Source organism: Prionailurus viverrinus, chromosome C1 (genome assembly GCF_022837055.1).
Source record: "Prionailurus viverrinus isolate Anna chromosome C1, UM_Priviv_1.0, whole genome shotgun sequence".
In the NCBI taxonomy this organism is placed as follows: domain Eukaryota; kingdom Metazoa; phylum Chordata; class Mammalia; order Carnivora; family Felidae; genus Prionailurus; species Prionailurus viverrinus.
In genome coordinates, this window is record NC_062568.1 from 50,550,571 (window position 1) to 50,576,961 (window position 26,391).

General features: G+C 38.1%; 1 protein-coding gene across 12 annotated transcripts in view; it reads right to left on the bottom strand.

Moving 5' to 3' along the window:
* The window catches only part of OSBPL6 (oxysterol binding protein like 6), a 216,115-nt gene that overhangs the window by 10,561 nt on the left and 179,163 nt on the right, over positions 1-26,391 (bottom strand). For 8 of the 12 annotated variants that reach the window (XM_047872081.1, XM_047872079.1, XM_047872080.1 and 5 more), the window contains 7 exons: positions 25,198-25,331; positions 15,603-15,710; positions 13,535-13,672; positions 3,939-4,026; positions 3,191-3,444; positions 2,306-2,443; positions 1,878-1,941 (listed from right to left, as the gene is read on the bottom strand). In XM_047872081.1, coding sequence (XP_047728037.1) covers positions 1,878-1,941; positions 2,306-2,443; positions 3,191-3,444; positions 3,939-4,026; positions 13,535-13,672; positions 15,603-15,710; positions 25,198-25,331 — 924 coding nt within the window. The remainder of the gene's footprint in view (positions 1-1,877; positions 1,942-2,305; positions 2,444-3,190; positions 3,445-3,938; positions 4,027-13,534; positions 13,673-15,602; positions 15,711-25,197; positions 25,332-26,391) is intronic. The other 4 variants (XM_047872087.1, XM_047872090.1, XM_047872083.1 and 1 more) reach the window with 3 other exon arrangements.

The following is a 26,391-nucleotide window of genomic DNA, read 5'->3' on the forward strand; positions in this document are numbered from 1 at the left end:
GCCCACGGTGAAAAGATTAACTGTGAACCAAAAAAATCTACTGTCTATGTTTCTCCATGACACATGTTCCTTATCTGTTTCAACTAATACAAGTGGGAAAAACTCAGAACAGTATGTGTATACACATGTGTATATGAATATTCATGTACACATATACACATAGACTCTACTGTGCTTTAATGTCTAGATAAATGTTGTTGTAAGTTTTAACTAAATGGTGGAAATAGTTAACATACATGTTAAAAATAAGATGTATAATAAAAATAATTGCAGTATGGCAATACCATGGATTTATTTACATATTGATTTGAAAAGTTATATGATTTGGGAAAATAGTAAAAAAAGAAAATCTCTAATACAGAAAGTAAGATTTATGAGAAAATGAAATTAACCTAAGGAACATGTTCCTATGCTGGTTGTTAAGATATGGCCCAGGGCTCATATGATGTTTATCTCACATGATGGCTTTATGTGTTACTGGGGGACACTCAGGTTTGCCTGTGCATTTGTAATAACCACTTGGCCCCATTTTGATGGACTGTAAGTAAGGGAGCTTAGTGTGGTTTCCACAAAATTTCTGACTCTTTGTTATGACCAAGAAATGACTTATTTTCTCATTTTGCAATCAAATACAGTCATAGTACTCTATCATTTTGTGTGTTTCCGGGTTGAGAAAGTGCATATGAGAAGAGGCATTCTGTGAGCAATGACGCTCCCTTCCAAACATGAAGGAACAATTTATACTTAATGGTTAAACGTACATATGCAGTTGACCCTTGAGCAACATGGGTTTGAAATGCATGGGTCCACTCATAGGCAGATTTTCTTTGATTAATAGGGTACAGTACTATAAATATGTTTTCTCTTCCTTATGATTTTCTTAATAACAATTTCTTTTCTCTAGCTTACTTTACTATAAGAACATAGTACATAATACATATAACATACAAAATATGTGTTCATTGACTGCTTATGCTATTGTTAAGGCTTCTGGTCAATGGTAGCCTGTTAGTAGTCAAGTTTTTGGAGAAGTCAAAGGTAACACGAAATTTAGACTGTGGGGGTCAGCACCCTAACCCCAGTGTTTTCAAGGGTCAACTGTATATAGTTTTCTTTCTAAGGGGGTTTTGAAGGGTACCTGGGGGGCTCAGTCGGTTAAGTGTCCGACTCTTGATTTCGGCTCAGGTCATGATCTAGTGGTTTGTGAGTTTGAACCCTGCATTGGGCTCTGAGCTTACAGTGCAGAGCCTGCTTGGGGTTCTCCCTCTCTCGCTCTCTCTGCTCACGCACATGCACTCTCTCTCTCTCTCTCTCTCAAAATAAATAAAAAATAAATAAACTTTAAAAATAAAAAGGGGTTTTGAAACTTGTAATTTCAGGTAAGTTTGTAACATTGTGATTAAACATTCTGGTTAAGTAGAGACTTCAATTCAAATCCCTGAGCCTCAGTGAGTTAAAGACCACAAATCAGCACAATGTTTACATATCTAAATAGACTGTGGCCATAGATGATGTGCCACAGAAACTTCTTTCACAATTAAGATCTTGAACACACTCAAAAAACAAGAAGGCAGCAGTTAGAACCTCCATATTATAGAGGGCAGATAATGAGGCATAATGAGGTAGAGTGATAGCCCTGAGCTGGCACAGTGGGCATGGAGCTCTGCTGTCCTTAGGGCTTTGTTGCCTACATATACAATTTCATCTCCCAGATGGTTTCATATTTAAAGCCAGGAAATCTAATTCTCAAACTCAACTCCACACCAATTACTAACATTCTCCGAGTTCCAAAGGCAGAAATCTAACCTGAGCATAATGTACATTTAGAAAGCAGAAACTGTTTCATTGGATTTTGAAGTTATAATTGAAATACAAACCTTGCCAAAACACAAAATTCTTGGATTCACAGTGACAGGCAGAAATGGGTGGATGGTGGCTAACCTGGTAATTAAAAACAAAAAAGAAGGCAATGTCATCAGTGTTAAAACTTCTATAAGTGATTAAGTTTTTTGCAACATATACAGGCTACCCCCAAATAAAAAACTAATCAACTCATCCATCTCTGTTACTGAATTGTTCTCAAAATGTGTAAGTAAAATACTGAATCGGTCACTTTAAGACTTCATGCTTATATAAACACTCTCTAGAGAAGTTACATACATTAAAAGATAAGCAAAGTGAGTTTTCTGGAAGCTGGTATCATACCCCACTGAAAGCCGTGGTTTATCAAAAAAGCTGTTTTCATCGTCAAACTGTCTTCCTATAGTTTCTGCACAGAAACCTCACTGAGTCCAGTTGGGCTTACCTGTTCTGAGAAAAATCGGAATCCCTTGTCCTCTCTAATGCATTCGTAAGTCTCCCCGAGGACAGGGTTGAATGGCTTACTTCCTGCTCTGAAATAGGTGGAGCAATATCCTGAAACTGCAAATGCAGCAATAAGAACCTGTTAAAACATTTAAGAAAGGAAAATAATATAGGAGAGACTACTTCCAGGTCTGTTCGTCCCTCATTCCTCTAGATTTTACACCCCCCTGTCAATGGGGGCTGATTTGGCAGCATTTTAATTCTCTATTATTTGCACAGGCTCTTCATAAACTCATGGGTAAAAAAGGAGTAAAAATGAGGCTCAACTTGGGTGGGAAACAGCAGGCAACTGAGGCCAAGTATTCTTCATTCACCTGTCACCCAGTTTTTGGAGTGTCACAGAGTTCAATGGTTCTGACACCTAGTTTATAGGTTATGTCATTTGCATAGCTTAGTGCCATGTGCAGGAGGCTCGTGGCTGCTGGTGCTTTCTTTCCAGAGGGCAGTCAGGTTTTCCACAGTCATGTGGAGTAGAGGCCAGGGCAGAGCACAAATAGGAGGCTATTTTTTCTGACCCAAGTTCTTGAACAGATGGGCTCTCTTGGCTTTCAGGAAAAGCTAATAAAGCAAGGCCGTGTAACGCTTCAGACCTAAAAGGAGTGTGATACCTTTACCTCCTAACTTCAGAAACACTCATGACAAAGATAAGTCACCAAGCATATATCTTCTATAGAGGTATCTGGAACTTTACGGCCCTGCCCAATTTATGCGAACTGCTTGGTGAGAGTGTTATGCAAAACCCAAAGATTCCATCCTAATGAATACTGCCTTAGTCCACATCTAGGGTTGACGAATCCTTAAAAAGCGCTGTTCTATTATTTATTACCATGCGCTCATAGGGGTCATCAGTTTCTGAAGCCTTGTCCAGAAGCTCACTGTATTCGATCTCCTCACAGAGATGCTGCAGCGTGTTGAGTGGCTCATTCAGCTCCACAGGCATGGAGACTTTAGACAAGTCTTTACCAATGTTGTTCCTCAAGATATTCCACAGGTTAATGTTACTGGTGTCAGGACAGGGAGCTGGCAGGCATGTTCGACGTCCATTTCGGAAGGCCCCTCCTGTAAGCTCCCCATTCAAGACTGGAAGAGAGAGAAAGACAAGAATCATAATAAAAGATACTTCGCTTTTTTGATTTCATCACATCTAGGAAGGAAATAACTCTTTCAAATAATTATGATTGTGATACATTTCTTACACCTTCACTATACTCTCTCAAGAGTGAATGGAATTATTTCAACACAGGGATGCTAATAAATGCACAAAATGTCAACGTATAGTTTTTTTTTTTAAACAAGGTATTAAATAAACTCAAATAATAGTCCAGAAAAGATAAGTCAAATTTTTAAAAAGTACATAGAGTTAATAAGAAAGACTCGAACTTTTGGTTTAAACAAGAAGTAAAATTTTTTCATCTACCTAACAGATTTTTCAACCATTTACCTCAGCAGATTGTACAAACATAAAATGTACTGAAGAAACAATTAGTAAGGAGAGAAAATGATTATTCACTGAATCACCAGGGTTCTAACTTGGCAAGAAGACAGAACAACCTGGAAGCTCAAAGGATGCCTACTTTGCCGAGAAATGTTGTCTGCAACACTGGTGTTGTCTTCAGATATATTATCACTCACATCACTGATGTAAGACTCATCATCTGAAGCCTAAAAAGGGAAAGCACACAGAAAGGATCAGAATTCTTGTTTCATCTCAAAAGGTCAAAAAATCAAATGATTAAGAACAAACTGTTGTCCAAATAAATAGCCTGGGTCACAGGGAGAAATGGGCTTGGCCCACATGCAATGAACACTTGAGCGAGAGTGTGTGCCATCAGCCGGAATATAGCACTGCTCGAAAGCAGCCTTTGTTTTTTATTAAAAAAATTTTTTTTAATGTTTATTTATTTATTTTGAGAGAGAGAGACAGAAAGAGAGAGAGAAAGAGCAGGGGAGGGGCAGATAGAGAATTCCAAGCAGGCTTCCACACTGTCAGTGTGGAGCCTGATGTGGCACTTGAACCCACAAGACGTGAGCTGAGTAGAAACCAAGAGTCACTTAACCAACTGAGCTACCCAGGTGCCCCCAAAGCAGCCTTTGTCTTTAAGTAGCTCCCTGCCTTAGTTAGGGTGAGAGGCTGCGGGAGCCCAGTACATAATCAGGCGTATTTCAGCATAATACAATAAGAACATGCAAAAAAATAGGAGGGCTTCTACTCCTCCCTAGAGGGGTCAGGAGAGGCTGCTCAGGGGAAATAAAATTGGCACTGGGTGTTGGAGAGGTATTTAGAAAGGGAAGAAGCACAGGAGGAAGGGAGAATGTACACAGGTAAGGAACACGAGGGAAACATTCCATTCTAGGAATGCTCAGGAGTTGAGGGGCTGTGACAGAGGGTGGGATGAACAGGAGGAGGGTCCCACTGTGAAGGGCGTTTCATGACAACATAAAGGGATCCATAAAATCCCACAGAGTTATTACATGCAAGGGGATGACTGAGTCACTGTTAGTTTTCAGGAAGACACCTGGCTGCTTTGCCTTTGGGAGCTCAGCTAAGAGGATACTACATAGATCTGCGTAGGAGATAACTGACAGCTTAGGTTCAGACGGCCACAGTGAAGATCTGGAAGTAAAGCTGCTTGAGAGCCACATTTGATGACAATGGACAAAATTTGGCAGATTATTTAGGAGTGAGAGAGGAAGATCCAGGGATGGGGGAAATCAAGAATTACGCCCCTCTGTATAAGAGAAAAACATGTCATAAAATGAAACCAAAATTTGCATGGGGATAAAGTTAAAGGGCAACATATGTACTAATACGGGGAGCTAGAAATGGATCAGGTAAGAAAACAGAGCAGGACAATAGAGCCACTCAGAAATGGGAATAACCAACGTGTCTACTGTAGGCAAGAAAGCTGTTGGGGCGCCTGGGTGGCTAAGTCAGTTAAGCGTCCGACTTCAGCTCAGGTCACGATCTCATGGTCCGTGAGTTCAAGCCCCCCGTCGGGCTCTGTGCTGACAGCTCAGAGCCTGGAGCCTGCTTCTGATTCTGTGTCTCCCTCTCTCTCTGACCCTCCCCCGTTCAAGCTCTGTCTCTGTCTCAAAAATAAATAAACGTTAAAAAAAAAAAATTAAAAAAAAAAAAAGAAAGCTGTTGATACACATACTTACTGTCTTGAAAATGGATATAACGCTACATTTTTTTCTGCATATATAACAAAACATTTTTATTGTAAAAATTAGAAATTATGTGAGGGTAAACAGATTATATAAAAATGAACCATAATTCCATCACCTAGTGGAAACCGCTTCTAACATCTGGATATTACCCCCAATTTCGAAATGCCTATAAAAACATGTTGATACATTTATCTTTAGATACTGAATAAGGGGGTCAGTTTATATACTGTGTTATGGTGTTCTGAATATATTTCCATTATAATAAATACACCTCTCATCTTTATTTGGAAAGTCAATGTAATTCATTATACAGGTATAACACAAGGAACTCAGCCAACCTTTAAATGGTTTCCAAATTTTGGCGCAGCTGGGTGGCCCAGTCCATTGGGTCTGACTCTTGGTTTCCACTCAGGTCATGATCTCACGGTTGTGGGTTTGAGCCCCCTGTCAGGCTCTGCACTGGCAGTGTGGAGCCTGCTTGGGATTTTCTCTCTCCCTGTCTCTCTGCCCCTCCTGCAATCCTGCTGTCTCTGACTCTCTCAAAATGAATATACTTTAAAAAAAAAATGGCTTCCAACTTTTTATCATTACTGACAATACTTGGATGCACATCGTTGTAAGTAAGTATATTTCTGTGATTCTGTCTGGCAATTTCATTAACATTTATTCCTAGCTGTGAAACTGCTGGATCAAATGGGTCACATTTAGGCTTTAGACACATGTTACCAAGTTGCTCTCTGGAAAGATGGTAGTAATTTGTTCTCACTAGCAGCAGACGAAAACATCCATCTCTTTACACCCACTTAAACACTATCCCTTTTTAGTATCTATTTACCTTATGTAGAAAAATTTCTTTTTAAATTCTGCATTTTATCTTTTTTTAAATTTGCATTCTTTTTTTTCCTTAAAATTTTTTTTTAATTTAAAAAATTTACATCCAAGTTAGTTAGCATATAGTGCAATAACGATTTCAGAGATAGAATCCAGTGATTCATCCCCTACCTATAACACCCAGTGCTCATCCCAGCAAGTGTCCTCCTTAACCCTTGCCCATTTAGCCCATCCCCCCCACCCACAACCCCTCCAGCAACCCTCAGTTTGTTCTCTGTATTTAACAGTCTCTTATATTTTGTCCCCCTCCCTATTTTTATATTATTTTTGCTTCCCTTCCCTTATGTTCATCTGTTTTGTATCTTAAATTCCACATATGAGTGAAGTCATGATATTTGTCTTTCTCTGACTAATTTTGCTTAGCACAATACACTTTAGTTCCAACCATGTTATTGCAAATGGCAAGATTTCATTCTTTTTGATTGTCCAGTAATACCCCATTGTGTGTGTGTATGTATATATGTGTGTGTATGTGTGTGTGTGTGTGTGTGTGTATATACACACACACACACACACACACACACACACACATATATACATACACACACATCTTTTTTTTTACTTTAATTTTTTAATTTATATCCAAATTAGTGTATAGTGCAACAATGATTTCAGGAGTAGATTCCTTAATGCCCCTTACCCATTTAGCCCATCCCCTCTCCCACACGCCCTCCAGTAACCTGTTTGTTCTCCATATTTATGAGTCTCTTATGCTTTGTCCCCTCCCTGTTTTTGTATTATTTTTGCTTCCCTTCCCTTATATTCAGCTGTTTTGTCTCTTAAAGTCCTCATATGAGTGAAGTCATATGATATTTGTCTTTCTCTGACTAATTTCACTTAGCCTAATAACCTCCAGTTCCATCCACATAGTTGCAAATGGCAAGATTTCATTCTTTTTGATTGCCGAGTAATACTCCATTGTATGTATATGTGTGTGTGTGTGTGTGTGTGTGTGTGTATATATATATATCTCACATCCTCTTTATCCATTCATCCATAAATGGACATTTGGGCTCTTTCCATACTTCAGCTATTGTTGATAGTGCTGCTATAAACATTGGGGTGCATGTGTCCCTTCAAAACAGCACACCTGTATCCCTTGGATAAATACCTAGTAGTGCAATTGCTGGGTCGTAGGGTAGTTCTATTTTTAATCTGTAAACTTGTTTTCTTTCACACATTTTTTAGTTTGTCATATAGAGTGCATTTGGCAAGTTTGAAATTTATTTTTTAATGTGGTTTTAGCTTTTTTCTTGCCATGTAAAAGTTTTAAATTTGTAGATAATAAAATCAATCAGTCTTTGCCTTTAAGGTTTCAGGCTTTCTTGCTGATGTTTTAAAAATTAAAGTTGAGGAGGATTAATATATTTATGGAGAACAATGATAGAACTACTGTATATATAAATGAAGAATGATGGTTTTGCTTTGCACACTGACCAAGTCTATAAAGATGGCAAATTAAAAGTAAAGTCTTTTCCTGATTCACATTTTCCCACTGCAACTGGTTTCCAGTTCTTATTGACTGTAAAAGAGCTGATGGTTAAATCATCATGGCACACGAAAGCCACCTTCCTAAGCTTGATAGAAAAAAAAAAAAGAGTAAATCAAAGTCTTCCACATGATTTCTCTTTAAAAAGCTAATCACACCTAATTATGTTAGAGGAGACAAATGCCTTCTTAAGCCAAATTCGTGTTGCATGCTTATGTACTGTTTGAACATTTGTTAAGATAACATTCATGTTTATCCTACAAAAAGCTATAAACAGCCCATTTCTCTTGAATTTCTAATCCCTCCCAGGCTAATCCATGATAAAAATGGTCCAATACCCATTTCCTTCTAGAATGAATGTTCCATGTAGAATGTAAAACAATTCTACAATGACAGTGGGCCCTGAGTAAGACCTACATTCTCATATGTGTGAGGAATAGCTAAGGCTGGGCAGTCTGGCTGTGGTCCATGTACATTATCTTGTATATAAAGTTAAGGCTCTGCAGTATTATAATAAAACAATCAATATACATTCATTTTCTTCCCAATGGTCAAGAAGTCCTGGGGACAAATATTTCTCTTTAAGAGCTTAGGGATTCAAAAGAATTCAGGAAATATATACATTTTTTTCTATACGTGACCAGGCATATAGTATTGTGGAAACAAGTTAATAGTAGAGGAAAGGATGTAGATCATTCTGGGAGCAAGAAGAGCATTTTTTTTCTAAGGAGCTGAACATTCGTTAAATGAAGTGCATTGGTAGGTATCACACAAAGCAGATTTTTTTCCCACTCATGGAAAATGTTAATGTAAGACAGCTGATGCCCAGATGTTTCTCAGATTAATCATGTGTTGAAGTGCTATAAGCATTCCTTCATTCAGTTAGCAAATATTTGGCCCCTGAAAGGCCCCAGAAGAATAGAAATTACAAAAGGCTGCAGCTGAGAAGAGAGAGCAGATTATAAAGTCTTTGTGTGATAACTAAGGAGTTTAGATAGTTATGTTAAGGACCCTGGAGAATAGGGACATGATCAGATTTCCATTTCAGAAAGATTAATCAGGCTGTCCAGTGGAAAATGGATTAGAGGGGCAAGAAAGAAGGCAGGAGAAGCAGTAATGGGGATTGATCAGGTAATCCAGTGGGGAGATGATGGAGGGTTGAATCGGAGTAGTGGCAGTGAAGCTGTAGGAAAATGTATGGATTTGGTAGTATTTAGGCGACAGATGTTACAGAGCCAAGGAGGAAATCAATGTGGTGAGTCCTAGTAGGGCAGATGGGGTGAAGGCCAATACCCAGGTATTTGATGTGAACACTTGGGTAGAAGAGCACTTAGATAAGCAGTATGAGAAGTACGGGCAGGATTCTCCCCACTTGGGATATGTGTGTGTGTGTAAGGGGTTTGTTGATTACTCCATTTTTGGACATGCTGAGAGGTTGTGTGGCACACCCAGGTGACAATGTCCCACAGGCAGCTGGTTATGTGGATCCTGAGTTGACTCTTGCTCTCTCTTCAGACCTGTTCTCTCTCTGAGCTTTATTTATTTATTTATTTTTGTTTTTTAAATGTTTTTGAGACAGAGAGAGCGAGAAAGAGAGAGAGAGAGAGAGAGAGAGAGAGAGAGAGAGAGAGAACAAATGCATATGAGAGCAGGGGAGGGGCAGAGGGAGAGGGGCAGAGAATCCCAAGAAGGCTCCATGCTTAGCACGGAGCCCAATGCAGGGCTCAAACTCATGAACCGTGAGATCATGACCTGAGACAAAATCAAAAGTTGGATGCTTAACTGACTCACACAGGCACCCCTCTCTTTGAGCTTTAGATTTGAATACCCAAATGCTGGCCAGATAACTCCACTGAGAGGTCTGATAAATACATAATGCCTCAAAGCAAATGCATCATCTCTGTGTGCCCCCATCCTTCCCTCTGCCACTAGGTTCACTCTTCCCCCAGAGCCGGTACCACCATGCTGTTTTGGCTTGTGACATAAATAACCTGCTTCACGTCCTCTTCATTTCTGTATTGTCAGTGTCTGTGATAAGTGGCACTTGGGCACCCAGTCAGTGTGCCTCCAAGAACTTGAAAATAGGGAAATTAGGTTGCTTACAGAGGGATAAGCTACAAAGTCATCGGATGATGGGTCAGAGCTCAGATAACATGGAGCCAAGTTTGACTGTAACCTGACTGATGACGGATGAAGGGTGGTCAGCCACGGGAGGTCAGAAAAGAGAGACTCAGAAAAGAAAATGCTGGTAGCATGCCTCCAGCATGGTGGTCCCTGGGGGGTGTGGAGATACGCAAATACCCCGTCCATGTGGCAGAGTAGCCCGATAACCGAGACAAAGCTGTGCGGGAGGCTATTACATTGCAGCCCTCCCAGCCTTTGGTTCCTTCAAATCACTTTTCCTGCTCCGGTTCCTTGCTCACCAAGCAATGTGCTGACTAGAGTTAGGCTTCCCATGTGGGTTGGCCTTAGGGAAAGAGATATAAATCAGCAAGCATGATTATTCTGCCCATCTGATAGCATCTGATCAATTATCATTACAAATAATTAAACTAGTACTCTGGCTTGTACATGGGAGTCCCTGTGAATTGTTAACATATGACTAGCAATCTGAGAGGCAGGTGCATGGCTTGGTGTGGTAACAAATTCAGTACCCGATACAAGAATTCTATTTTACCTCTCCCCCACTATAAAAGTGAGATGTGTTCATTATTTCTTTCTCTTCTCCACTTATTTTTGTTTCTAAAATTGCTCATAATTTCAAACATCCAAAAACAACTACAACTAATTGTCAGGATGTTTCCTTCCAATCTATTTTCTATGCATATGGAAATAACATTTATCAACTATTTGTTATTTAGCAACTATTTCACTTCCTTTTTGTAAAAATGCAGTACCAAATCTGCAACCTCAAATGACAAAAGTTTTAATCAACTGTGTGGGAAAGAGCTTTGGCTGCTTCTCCCATGCCAAAAGAAAGATTCAAAGGAAGGAAGGAAGGAAGGAAGGAAGGAAGGAAGGAAGGAAGGAAGGAAGGAAGGAAGGAAAGGAAAGAAAGACAAAAGAAAGAGAGACAAAAAGAGAGAAAAAAAGAAAATTCAAAGTATGCTTAACTAAATTTCTAAATTTCAGTTAAAGGATCAATTTCTGCAACATGATTAAGGAAAACTCTGTTTCCAAGACTTAGGAGCATGAACAATCCAAAAAACCTTTATGGGTACAAACTTCCAATTATAAAATAAGTAAGTCCTGGGGATGTAACGTACAGCATGTCAACTATAGTTAATAACACTGTGCTGCATATCTGATTGTTGCTAAGAGAGTGGAATTTACAAGTTCTCATCACAAGAAAAAAAAATTCTGTAACTATGCATGGTGACAGATGTTAACTAGACGGACTGGGGTGAGCATTTTGCAATACATACAAAAATCGATTCTTATGTTGTACACCTGAAACTAAATAAGGCTGTATGTAAATTATACCTCAGTAAAAAACAAAACAACAAAAAAGTTTTTATGTTAGCCAGTGGTAACCTCCAAAACCCGTAATTACCCAACTATATATTCTAGACATTATCCTTCTTTTTTTTTTTAATTTTTTTTAACATTTATTCATTTTTGCGAGACAGAGAGAGACAGAGCATGAGTGGGGGAGGGGCAGAGAGAGAGGGAGTCACAGAATCTGAAACAGGCTCCAAGCTCTGAGCTGTCAGCATACAGCCCGACGTGGGGCTTGAATTCACGGACAGTGAGATCATGACCTGAGCTGAAGTCGGATGCTTAACCGACTGAGCCACCCAAGTGCCCCTATCCTTCTTTTTAAAATATAACTTATTATCAAGTTAGCTAACAAATAGTGTATACAGTGTGCTCTTGGCTTCAAGGGTAGATTCCCATGATTCACCACTTACATGCAACACTCAGTGTTCCTCCCAACCAAGTGCCCTCCTCAAAGCCCACCCATTTTTCCCTCCCTCCTGCTCACCCCCCATTAACCCTCAGTTTGTTCTCTGTATTTAAGAGTCTCTTATGGTTTGCCTCCCTCTCTGTTTGAAATTATTTTTTTCCCTTTCCCTTCTCCCATGGTCTTCTGTTAAGTTTCTCAAATTCCACATATGAATAAAAATATATGATATCTGTCTTGCTCTGACTTATTTAACTTAGCATAATACCCTCCAGTTTCATCCATGTTGTTGCAAATGGCAAGATTTTATTCTTTCTCATTGCCAAGTAGTATTCCATTGTATATATAAACCACATCTTTACCCATTCATCAGTTGATGGACATGTGGACTCTTTCCATAACTGGGCTATTGTTGTAGTGCTGCCATAAACATTGGGTTACATGTGCCCCTATGAATCAGCACTCTTGTATCCTTTGGATAAATTCCTAGTAGTGCAATTGCTGGGTCATAAGGTAATTCTATTTTTAATTTTTTGAGGAACCTCCACACTGTTTTCCAGAGTGGCTGCACCAGTTTGCATCCCCACCAACAGTGCAAGAGGGTTCCCATTTCTCCACATCCTCGCCAACATCTGTTGTTGTCTGAGTTGTTAATTTTAGTCACTCTGACAGGTGTGAGGTGGTATCTCAGTGTGGTTTTGATTTGTATTGCCCTGATGATGAGCGATATTGAGCATCTTTTCATGTTAGACATTCTCCTTCTAAAGAAGCTCAAATCTGGGATGTTTGGGTGGCTCAGTCAGTTAAGCGTCTGACTTCAGCTCAGGTCATGATCTCGCAGTTTCTGAGTTTGAGCCCCATGTCAGGCTCTGTGCTGACAGCTCAGAGCCTGCAGCCTGCTTTGGATTCTGTGTCTCCCTCTTTCTCTGCCCCTCCCCTGCTCATGCTCTGTCTCTCTCTCTGTCTCTCAATAATAACTAAACATTAAAATAATAATAATAATAAAGAAGCTCAAATTCATGTCTCTGGCAAAGATGTGTGTGTGTGTGTATGTGTGCGCACACACATGCATGCACACACACAAGTATATAAATGGTGATATTCAAATTCTCTCATTCTTTCTACATTTATTTTATTTTATTTTTTTTTAATTTTTTTTTTCAACGTTTATTTATTTTGGGGACAGAGAGAGACAGAGCATGAACGGGGGAGGGGCAGAGAGAGAGGGAGACACAGAATTGGAAACAGGCTCCAGGTTCTGAGCCATCAGCCCAGAGCCCGATGCGGGGCTCGAACTCACGGACCGTGAGATCATGACCTGGCTGAAGTCGGTCGCTTAACCGACTGCGCCACCCAGGCGCCCCCTTTTTTTTTTTTTTTTTTTAATTTTTCATTCTTTCTACATTTAACTAGTTTCCTTCTACAAAAACAATTGCTATCAACTATTTGCTTACCCCAAAATATAAATTGTACAGGAGCGTCTGAATAAATGCTAGATTCTTTCCTTTTATTCATCCAATTTAGTAAGTAATAAGTTAGCACCCAAAAGTATTAAGTAAATGGGAACCAATGTAGTTTACATGTTTTGGCTTTCCTACAATTTGAGAATCTTATTATGATGTAAAAAAAAAAAAAAAAAAGTCCCATAGTCTTACTTTCTTTAACCCAAACTCATTATCAGAAGCAGTTGGAGTTGACACATCAAAAAACCTTACCTCATTCTCTGATGAACTTGCAGAGAGCAGCACCTCCTGGGCATCAAAGAACTCGGAGACAGACTCTGACATGGACAGGCGGCTTTCGTTGGCTACCTGCTGCGACAGGGGGAGACTGACATGGATTTGTTCACCAGCCTACAGAGGAGAGAAGCACTTGCTGTCATTGTTTTTCCCTTGAAAGAAAAGCTATTTGTTGAAATTAGACCATCATATGCCAGGCCAGATTTCTAGAGAAATTCACACCATATGTTAAAAGAGTGGTGACCACAAGTAATTTTCACTTGCAACTCAGTAATGACCATTGCATAAGTTTCCTTCTAATATGTCTAAAGAATCTGAAAGGCATAGTTGAAAGGTGTTGGTACTGTGACTCGATTTCAGATCTATGCTCAATGGATATTAAGTGGAGTTTAACAGCTTGAACCCCTATCAATACCCCGATTTGATTGTGCAGACAGGTTCATTCTCATATACTTAGATCTGTTGTTACTAGCCATATTCTAACCAGTATACTAAATCTCAAGACATATTTGTAGAAGCCTCTAGATATGCTAAGAAACAATCTATAAAACTAATTTTTGATACAGAATATATAAGTCATTTTCCAATTTGATCATGGATTTTCACCAATGAGATAAGAGGACAAGAGTATTAAACCTACGTCAAATTATATTTTTATTCAGTAAGTCAAACTGTGTGTGCGCGTGTGTGTGCGTGTAAAATAGTACACATTTCAGGTTGGAAAGATTCAAACTAAGACTAAGATTCAAACTAAGATTTAACAATTTTTGAATGATCAAGTTTTGGAAATAATTTTGGATTCTGAGCAGGTGAGTAAGCGTGAGTATCACCAGATATCATGTGATATCAGCATGAAGGTGAGTGGACATAGGGTGGGAAATTTAAGTCAAAAAGAAGTTGTCTTGAGGTGTCTGGGTGTCTCAGTTGGGTAAGCATCCAACTATTGGTTTCAGTTCAGGTCACGATCTCTCAGTTCATGAGATCGAGTCCCATGTTGGGCTCTGTGCTGACAGCATGGAGCTGGCTTGGGATTCTCTCTGTATGTGTCTCTGCTCCTCCCCCCACTAACTCTCACTCTTTCTCTCTCCCTCTCAAAATACAAAAATAAACATTAAAAACAGAGAAGCTGCCTTGGGATGGCATATCCCAAGCAATTAGATGATAGAATCCTGGCACCTATAGATGTTTAGTAAAATGTGCTTCTGTAAATATGACCTTCACATTAGTTAAAACCCTTACCTTGTTACATATATTACTGTATATAAGGCTCTAATATTACTGTTGAAAAGTATAAAGTCTCATGGTTATAAAATCATAATTTTATAAAGGGTTATAAACAGAATTATATACTAAGTCTAGCCCAAATACTGAATGTTTTTCTATCCTTTTACTAATACCTCAAAAATTCTACTGAAAAATGGAATAATAATAGCACCCACCTCAGAGGTCATTGGGAGTGTCAAATGAAATAACACACGTTAAGTTGTTAGCACAATGCCTACCGCACAGTAAGCATTCATTCACTTGACCTCTGTTAGCAACTAATTATTAATTATCATCATCACTTTTAGTAACTGCAATAGCATCATTAGTATTATTTTAGCAAGGTTAGGTGATTTCTTTCCTAAGATGGGGCTTTCAAAATAAACCTTAAGAAAACTTGCATTTAGCACCCTCTCAGCTAAAAATGTTTTTTCCCCAACATTTCATGGGTCATTTGATGATAATGAACATTTCAAATGAAGACTGCGACAGACACAGGAAATTCACAAGCTGGAGTAGATATACAAACTAAATATTCAGTAGCATCAGATGAACATAGATATAAATAAAAAATAGACACTGATCACCAAGAAGAAATGATATTGAGCTTATGGACATCCCTCACTCTAAACAACACTGAACTGTCAACAACACAAATACTTATGCAGAGAATCTTCTTAACATTGTAAGAACTGTAAAAAAGAACCCCCCACCCCCAAATATACAGTAGAATTAGATGTCATAAAATAAGTACTCGACATCTATTAAAAATGAGTCTTACCTCATCAGGGCTAGGAATAATATTTACACTGACAACCTGATCACAAATAATAGATTCTGAATGTATTCTGTTCAACCGACTTCTTAGTTCAGCATTCTGGTTGAGTGCCTTAAAATAACAAAAATTGCACATGTAATTTCAAGTTAATAAGCAAGCATAAAGCAGAACAAGCACACAAATACACATTAGACAACAAAGTCTAGGATGTTCTTAGCTATAATTTGTGGAGTCATCATAGGCCAGATCCTATTGTTAAGAAGGAAATGAATGGCTCAGAATTAAGGTTTTTTTTTTTTTTTTTTGGTAATATAATACTGCTGCTTAGTAGGTTAGTGGGTTAAAGAGTTCACAGATTTCATAAAAAAAAAAAAAATGATTCATGGAATTATCTCCCCTTTGGAGTCAGGCCCATTACATCCAAACCCAATCTACCACCACATATATATTATGTTTTACAGCCTGGGATAAAAACTATGGATTCTTTCCATTTTTTTTTTTTGTTCTAGTTTCTAAAATTTGGAACTTGTCTCAGAGCCAGATAGTTATCCTAAAAATTATTTGGAAATGGAAGGAACAATGACCTGGCTTTAATTTATAGAATTATATTTTATTCCAGTGAAAAAAATACTTGTATTTTCATTTCCTAGGAGCACATGCATATGGCAGTATGGAAGAACTAACTCATGTACAGACCCAAAGGTGCCTTCATTGAGCAGTGTAGACCTTGACAAGCATAATAAAGAACACATCACCGGAAGGAAACAAACTCCAAGTTATCAGCATCACACGACTTTCAACATACCCAGAGTCTGCATCAGTAAAACACTACCTGGCACAACAATTTAGTACGTGTGGCAGGAAGAGAATAGCTTTACATAAGCATGGTCTCCCTACAGGTGCCCTGTGGACAAAGGTACTGTCATCACATCAATGCATGGGAACATGTTCTATATACATAAGACAGATGTAGCTAACTGGAATTACATCAAGGATCAGGGCATGGGAGAACAAAGCCCGGCGAAATGCTGGCCAGTTCCTCTGCTTCGCATTAAAATCAGCAATTAGAAGATGGAGGTGGATGCCTTACGAGGTGGAAGATAAATGTCAGACTTGTGAAGGCATCTTCCCCAGGGAACAGACTACTGCTTTCTTCATATGGAGTGTATGGATGTAGCAAACCAACACATATACAAACATAACATAATTCTAACTCTGTATCCATTAAAACAACCAGGATAAATTACAAAGTGGCTGAACTTGACTTGCATTGAGTGATACACAGTCTCTGCCCGTGGAGCATAGAACAGCCTTTCCTCTCTCCCTTCAACTTGACTTTGGCTTTTTGAGGAGAAAATTGTTCACTTACAGCTTTTGGCTTTTGTTTAAAGTCTTTATAACCAGCTTGTAAAATATGTGTAAAATATAACACACCTGGCCTGGTGGGCTACCAAGTATTGATGGATTAAAGGTGGGTACAGATCTTACAATTGTTACATTTACAGATGGAAGGAAATATGTGTCTAGTTCCTAAAACAGGGATGTGTTAGTTAGATAAAATGTGATCACTTTTATAGTAAATAAACTATGTACTTTAAAGGAAGAGTCCTAACATCTTTACATTCTGCAAAAGTGCTCAGGATCATTTTTCCTAGAGCAAGGTCTCTGACACTTGGTATTTGAAAACAAAATAAAAAAACAAACCTCATTACTTCTATCCTTTGTGACCACTTCACCTATGCTTATTTGTTCTTTCATTATATCTTTGCCCACAAGTATATCGAAAGTTGTCTTGTTTACTGAAATATTTGGAATCAGATATATTTTACTGTCTTGTAAGTAGGAAGGCTTGTGATGGGCTCTTTGATGGTTTTAACTGCAGAATCATGGTCTTGACCTGATGGTTTCAGACAAATCTCTGCAGAGGGTTTCTCCAAAGTGACGGTACCTTTTGTTGTTGCTGGACAACACAACAGCACAAAATTCAATGGCAGGGGAAAATAACGGTTTTCCTCAGAGGAGGAGTTTTCAATACAGGCTTGCCATTTATAACACAACTTGCACTATTCTTTGCTCTGGATATTTTGTTAAATTCTCACTTAAGCTCTTATCTCATCCAATGTTCATTAAATGTAATTCTGCCTACAGGTGTGTGTGAAGGCACGCAAGGTAACTTGTAGCCACAATATCCATAGGGGGTGACCTAAAAGTTCAAAAGGAAAGTTTTTATTAATAATACATAGGCAGTGGTAGAAGCAGGTTGTTGTCATATAGCCCCGAAAGCATGAACATAAATACTCTTCCAACTCTGGCAGCCCCAGCGGCAGAAGGTGGAAGCAGGCAGACAGCTAGCTAAGCGTGAAACAGTCCATTTCTGCACATCTTCCCTGGGCAGCTCCTCCTTTTGCCTTGATCACACAGACTGTTTCTGAAGTTTGCTACAGCTGAGTGCCATGAGCTTTGGGGTGCAGTGCTCTCTGGCAGTGCTTAGGGCCACCCTGAAACTCAACTATTTTCTCCGTAATGGTATCATGGAAATCTTGGGAACACTGAGGAATATAGGTATTTTCAGTGAAATGACACTGTTAGTGATAACTACCATAGAAGAGCCCAGATGATGGCAGAAACAACGTTCAGAATGTACCCAAGGATCATGAACAGGGCAGAAGCAAGGAAAAAGGAGGTGGATCATCAGCTACTCATACCAGCCAACGAGCAAGAAAAGCTAAGGAGACTAGTTAGTGGTAACATTGCTCTCTCAGGGACACGTGGGACCAAAGGCCTACCAGGGAGGAAGCACCCCAAGGCATAGGAACTGTCCTTGGATTCTTCACCAGGCAGGTTGTATGCTTATTCTCACCACTTGTTTTGGTTACTGAGCTTGGACTACACAAAAACTCTCTATAAAGTATTCTCATTTCCCCAGACCTCATGTCCTTCATACGTTCAAGCTGAATATATCCAAAAAACACACCATTCCATCCCAATCTATAAAGGAAGTGACCATCTTGAAGTCCTGAGCCAGAATTGACGGAGTGTCCAAATCCCAACTGAGTTGACTATTAACTACCATTATCCCCTGGCAGACAGTGGGTAAGAATTACCTTTGACTGGGTGAGACTCTGGCATATACATTTTACTGAACAGAACTGTGAGTTCTGGGAAGGAAATATGGAAGCCTGATGGCTGGAGAAGGATATGAAACATATGGCAAGATGGAATCATCAGGGACTTAAATCCTTTGGATAAAAGCAGAACTAGTTCAAAAGGAGTGAGAAAATCGGTACAGGAACTGTCAAAGCTAGAGCTATCAAGAACCAAATCCTGGGAATCTCTTTAAAATTACCTTGTGTTTTTAATTTTAGTACATGCTATTACAGTATATTTGGAAAATGCAAAAAGTAAAAAATATATGTATTTAAATTCATACCTTATGACCCAATCAACCAACTGTTGGTAGCTCGGTATATTTCTTTCCAGCTTTTTCCCAAACATTTTCCACATTATTTAATGGTTGCATACTTTACGTCTGTGTCTGCCACTCATTCTTTGCATATAAACATTTATTTTATGTTGCAAACTCTTCACAAATATGACTTTAATGGTTGTGATCATTTCCTATTATTAGATAACTTATGGTATTACTGATTTTTACTAGAATAAGTAATGCTGCCCTGAATGTTTATATGCATAATGGTTTTCTACATTCAGCATTACTTCCTCAGCCACAGGCCAAAGGGTCAAAGATAAAATCTTTTTAAGGCTTTAAGAAATATTACCAAATTATGTCCAAAATTACATCAATTTACATTTACTGGATAGCTAAAAAGAGATATAAACAATTCTATGAAGAGTATCTTCACGTACAAATTTTGCCAAGTCTCAGGGAACTCGAATTCAGGAATACTCTTGGAAGTTTTATCTCAATAAATACCCCAGAATATTTATTTTGTGTATGTGAAATGTTGTAGACAGGAAGGATGGTAAATACTACAATTGGGATTTTAATCATATACTATGTGCCTTAAGCCAATTTTTTGCTTACCTGTCCATACGTACCATGTTTGATTGATTCTAAGATGCACATTTCCCCCTACATTTAACAACTCGGAAGCACTGTCAATTTAATTGACCGAAGTTTTTGTTTTTCTTTTTTAGTAATGCACATAATGATGGTGCATCTAACAATCTGTGGCATATTGACTTAATGAAATATGGTGATTCTAGCTGGAGTACAAGGGTCATATTCTGCCGCTCACATTTGAATGGACCCAACACCCACTACGTTTGACATAAGCTGTGCATAGATTCTGGGGCCAGAGATCAAACTAGTAACAGTGTCAAAGTGTAATGTATTAAGGATAGACTCAAGTGAAGTCAAATATTTTATTATTATAGTAAACCTGGGGTACTGAAGTTACTTTAGTCCTATATACTGTTTGATTTTGTTGTTCAGGATACTACATTAAATAGAACGATAGTGAAATTATAGCTGTGTGAAATAGTCATTTATAAAGGGAGAGAGACCATATACAATGCCCTGTCCTACAGGCTCAAATCCAACATCTGTGCTGCTTCTCAGGTATAAAAGTTACTTTTAAAGTTTCATGGAGGTAAAATAACAGAATTATGTATGCCTTTGTGTACTCATAGATCAGGGAAGAAATACCACTTTGGAAGAGGAATTCATTATACTGTTCAGCCTTGCAAATTATTACATGCCTAAGGCAGGTAACAATTTATGCTGAGCAGGTAGTAAAGAATGCTAATTTCATGTATTTTATATGCTATGTGCCTTCTAAAAAGATGATGGAATTTGCCAGGTTGATATACTTAAAAACTTTATTGAAAAGCAGCATTTTGAAATTTTTACATATATCACACAGGACTTATGACAAATAAAAAATATACTTTAAAAATGTTAGACTATTTAAGAAGTTATTTAAACAGTCTCTCTCTCCTTCCCTCCCTGTGGAGAGACTTAACTGGTCATAAAAAAATATCTAGGGGTTTAACTGATGACACTTGAATATGGATCAAAGCTGTCTTCAGGTCATCTAAAATGACACTATAATGTGAAGTTATGCTAACATAAGGACATACTCAGAACACTTGTCTCAATGTATGCTACTTAGTATCTTGTTCAATTCTGAATGCCATGTTAAAAGAGGGGCAGTGAAAACAGAGTTGGTCAACCAGGATGGACCCATCAGTTCACTGTTCCCCCCCATCTTCATCCTCTGCTTCCTTCCCTTCATGACATGAACAAGTTGCCACAACTACCAAAGTTCAAGGATGACTTTCAGTCCATATATTGTTTACTGCTAAATCAGATTCTTAAAGCCCTTTACCTCTGATCTCAATGGTCAACACCATCTAAATTCTTTGGTTGCTTCCCCTGAGTCTCCATCAGAGGATCCTCTTTTTTTTTTTTTTTAATGTCCTTTAACTATTAATGTTCTATATGGCAGTACCACTGACCCTCTTTTGTTCTGATTTATCAGTATCTGCAACTTCACCGATGTACCAGGGTATCCACACCCTTCTTTCTAGACCAGATCTTTCTCCTGAGCTCTACATCTATATATCTGATTGTCTGATGGATGGCCCACAGACAACTCAGTCTCCACAAAATGCACTATTTATGCCTGAAAAATCAGTTTCTCTTGTATTCTCAATCTCAGGGAAAAGAACAGTCACTACTCTGTTACACAAGAAGTCTTGATTCTGTCTCCTTGTCTCTCTCTAACATGCAGCTGATAACCAGCCATGCTGATTCTACCCCCTCCCCCCCTTCCCCCCTCCCTCCCCCCCACCCTCCCCAGTCTTTGAAACTCATCCCCTCCTTCTACCAACCTGGTACTTCAAATACCTTAAGACTGTCCAACTGGCTTTGCCCTAATTCCATCCATCCTCCATACTGTACCAGAGTAATCTTTCTAATATACAGATATACACACTATTATTTTCAATTCCTGGCATTATCACTCACTAGTTAAAATTCTCTAAGGCCTCCCTAGCAGTGATGAGATAAATCTAAACTCCTCTGTGTGGTCCTCGATGAGCTGGTTCCCACCCACTTACTTAGCTATTTCTAGATTAATTCGTCCTTGTGCAACCCATGCTTCAGCCACTATGAATTAACTCCCGTTCTGCAGATACCTCTCCACTGGTCTAGCCATGGATAGTGATTCCCTAGAAAAGAGTGAACTGTCAGTAAGCTAAAATGCCTAAGCAAAAGCTGTGGTTGGTTCCAAAAGACAGTCCATCCAGCCTTAGGGGAGATGAGTACAGATGGCCAGTGAGGGTACAGCTGGCCCAATGGGAGGGTATGGACAGACACAAGAATGTGAACGCAGTCAAAATGCTATGATGGCACACAACTGGAAACACTGAATTCTCTAGAGAATAGGGTATAACAAACTATCTTTATAGTACCAGATTATTTTTACATTTTGTGAGGATAAAATTGAGTGTTCTGGTTAAAAAAATGTATACATAAAATATATATAGAATAAATAAATAAATATATAACAGCCCCCACCCCCCCCAAAAAAAAACCCACAGCAAAAACCCCACAACAACCCAACAAAAATCTTTTAGCTTTAAGTTTTGAGGCAAGTAAATTATGTTTTGATAAGAGAAGGAAATATAAAATTAATGTAACTCTGCTTTATTTTGCTTTTATCATGTTAGCATCAGGTCTTTCCTTGTGAACTGTTGCTGTCTATTTAGGTCCCATTCAAGGCTCAGTTCCTTCTGATCTGTGGCTCTGCTTAGAAGTCAGGGATCTCCCGTTCTTCTGAACAACCAGAGCTCTGGAAATCTGCACCACCCATACGCTGCTCTGAAAGGACTATCACATGGTCCATTTAACTGTTTCCTTAGTAAATACTGCTTATCTCACTAACCAGATTATAAGCTTCCTGGGAACACAGCCAGGGCTACTTTCATTTTGGTGTTCCATACCTTGCACTATACCTAATATACAATCAATTAAATGAAATATAACAAATAAATGAATGAACAAATGAATCACTTTAGAAATTTCTCTTTATCATCATTTCTAACTTCATCTGATGCCCCAAAACATATTTCTATTTCTCATTATCTGGTTTGCCAACAAAAAAAGCAAGCAAGCAAGAAACAAATACATTTTGAAACAATCAACAAAACTAAAAGGCAAAGGCAACCTATGGAATGGGAGAAGATAATTGCAAATGGCATATCTGATAAAGGGTTAGTATCCAAAACACATAAAGAACTGATACACCTAACTCAGCACCCAAAAAACAAACAATCCAATTAAAAATGGGCAGAAGACATGAATAGACATTTCTCCAAAGAAGACATACAGACAGCCAACAGACACATGAAAAGATGCTTTATCATCACTTATTATCAAGGAAATGCAAATAAAAACTACAATGAGATATCACACCCATCAGAGGGGCTAAAATAAAAACACAAGGAAAAACAAACAGGTGTTGGTGAGGATGTGGTGAAACAGGATGCCTCTTACACTGTTGGTGGGAATGCATACTGGTGCAGCCACTGTGGAAAAGAGTATGGAGGTTCCTCAAAAAGTTAAACATAGAACTACCTTACGACCCAGCAGTCATATACTGGGTATTTACCCAAAGAATACAAGAACACTAACTCAAAGGAATATATGCACACCTGTGTTTATAGCAGCATTATTTACAACAGCCAAGATATGGAAGCAACGCAAGTGTCCATCAACTGATAGACAAAAAGATGTGGCATACACACACACACACACACACACACACACACACACAATGGAATGTTATTCAGCCATAAAAAGAATGAAATCTTGGCATTTACAACAACATGAATGGAACTACAGAGTATAATGTTACACGAAATAAGTCAGTCAGAGAAAGACAAATACCATACAATTTCACTCATATGTGGGATTTAAGAAACAAAACAAACAAGGAAGAAACTAAGAGAGAGAGAGAGAGAAACTAAGGAACAGACTCTTAACTATAGAGAACAAACTGTTGGTTACCAGAGGGGTGATGAATAGGGCAGGGGGGTGGAAGTGTGAAATAGGTGATGGGGATTAAGCAGTGCACTTGTGGTGGGCACCAGGTAATTACAATTAAAATTTTTTTAAAAATGTGCAAAGAAAGAAAAAATACGTTTTCTTGTTTTTCTTAGCATAAGCTTGTACCACTAAGCCTCTATCGTTTAATACATCTAAAGGAAACATTGCAACATTTAGGGGGATAAAAGTATATTTTACATGTTTACAGGATGACATTTGTACATTTATCTAACCAGTAGCTTGATCTTTCTGATTCGTAATACTTTAAAATAATGATTCAGAAGATCAATTAACACAGACCGAGGATTCAACACATACATGACATAAGGAGCCCAAGGCAAACCATTAAAATATGCTTATGAAGAAACCCCTTCGCAGACTGGCACAACAGTTGCTGCTTTGAATGCTTGAATGCTCATGCTCCTGAGTCCCCCAGTTTTGCACGGGAAGCAGAATATGCACCTCAACTGACAGTGTTTTACGGGTAACAAAAGTGTGGCCCAGGTAACAATACACAGTAGCATGAAACTTAACACTGAAAGTTAGCTGACGGTTCAGGTACATAAAACATGGTGAGACAGTTCAAGTCTACTTTCAGGGACGGAGGGAAACTATTCAAGCGGGAGCTGATCCACATGGAAAACCACTTACCCAGGATTTGCTTGCTCCTTCACTCTGATCCAAGGCACCAGGAAGTGAACAATATTTTATATAAACACTGAGTTCTCACACAAAAATCACATAACAACATTGAGATCTCAAAGGATGTTTTAAAAGTGCAGTTATAGACTGAACGAAGAAATTATTTCAGAGGAATTGCTCAGTGTAAAAAAGCGTTACATACAGTTTTAAAGGATTTTTATCAGAAATATCAACTTTGATATATATAAGGATTTGATTAGTATTAATCAATATAATATATATTGAATAATATATAATGAATATATTAAATAATATATTTTATAATGCACAATATGTCTTGAAATACAGGAGTCTAGCTTCAGGGAGTATAAGTTAGATAGGAAGAAAATCCTAAAAGTATAAATCAGAAAAGAAAACAAAAGGTAATAATAATCAGTAATTTTCAACAGATTAAGATGCAGTGTAAGTGAGAAAAAATAGTAAGTGTGGAAGATTTAGTAGATTCTGTTCTATTGAACACTGGATGGAATATATTCTAGAACATACTTTAAAAAGAGTAAGCCAAGTATAAATGCATGATTCTTCTTTTAAAACCAGGGACTGCCTTATCAATGGCCACTGAGAAGCATCAAAAAGTATTCAATCAGCTGAAATAGCAATTATATGTTTACAAGCAAGTTTGGTTGATTTTTGCTCTTACCTTGACTTTTTTTGCAAGAAAAGTTTAATTTAAGCTTTAATTTAAAATTTTAATCAGGCAACTGCAACGTCTTAGGGGATTTTCAATTGAACATGCCATCCATGATGGACCACCTCCACCCTTATCCTTGCCTTACAGGGTGGGGAATGTGTCAAGACGGTGAAACAAACACCCTCGTTTACCTGAGACAGTGACTGCCGGAGCCGTGCCACTTGCGTGCTGTGGCCTTTATTATGATCCTGTTCCGAAACTATTTGCTTAAGCTTCTCCTTCTCTATAGCTATGCTATTAAATGCAGACTTCAAAAGAGAATGCACTGGGTGGGGGAAAAAGTGAGAAACAAAGATCAAATGCATCCAGAAAGAATATACAAAATGATACATTTCTTAGCACTTTAACTCATGTATAGACATCGTCTGGAAAGATGACATTACAGTCTAATACAAGTTAGCCTTACAATGGAATCTTTCAAAATATCAATACACAAAACAAATACAGTAATGGTAATTAATCAGGGTGGAAACTCTAGCATTTCCTACCAGAAAAGACTTAGAAACAGGATACAAAATAAATTGATATTAATTCTTAAATATCGATATTTAAAAAATTATTCTATAATTCCTATGAAGAAAAAGGAATAAGTTTTACTCTGCACTGGCTGATAAGAATATTAACAGTTCTGTGTACAATGAATTCTCATGCAAATCATTTAGAACTATCCAGTAATTATTTCCGAAAGCAGGTACTCAAAAAGAACATTTTATAAATCCTGCCAAAATAAAACAGGGTGATTTAGAAGTCCTGACTAGTTCTCTTCGAGGTAGGAAATGATTTGGACTTGAAAATAATACTTAAATTACTCTCTCAGCCAGGAATACCTTGATGAGAAGTGCTTTCAAAGAGTAAAACTTCCAGTTTTAAAAGAAATAAGTTCTGGAAATACACCAGTTTGGTGATATTTGATAATATTGTATTCATACCTCAAAGTTAAGAGAGTAGATCTTAAATGTTTTCCCACTAAAAAGAAATGGTAATTATGTGACATGATGGAGGTGTTAGCTGATGCTACAGTGGTAATCATTTTGTAATATACAAGTGTATCAAATCAATAGGTATACCTTAAACTTATGAAATATTATATGTCAAACATATCAGTACAGCTACCAAAAAAACCACACAAAATACATGTAATAATAAAAACAACTCCTCCCCCCCCATTTCTGTACATCTAATAACCTACATTTGTAAAATCTGAGGCTGTCGTTAATTCCGAAATACAAGAAGGCTGAATTTCCAACTCCTATCTTTAGAATAACAGTTTCTATAATATGCAGTCTTCTAAAATAGGAATTTCCTTGTTTAAGAATGGTTGTTTT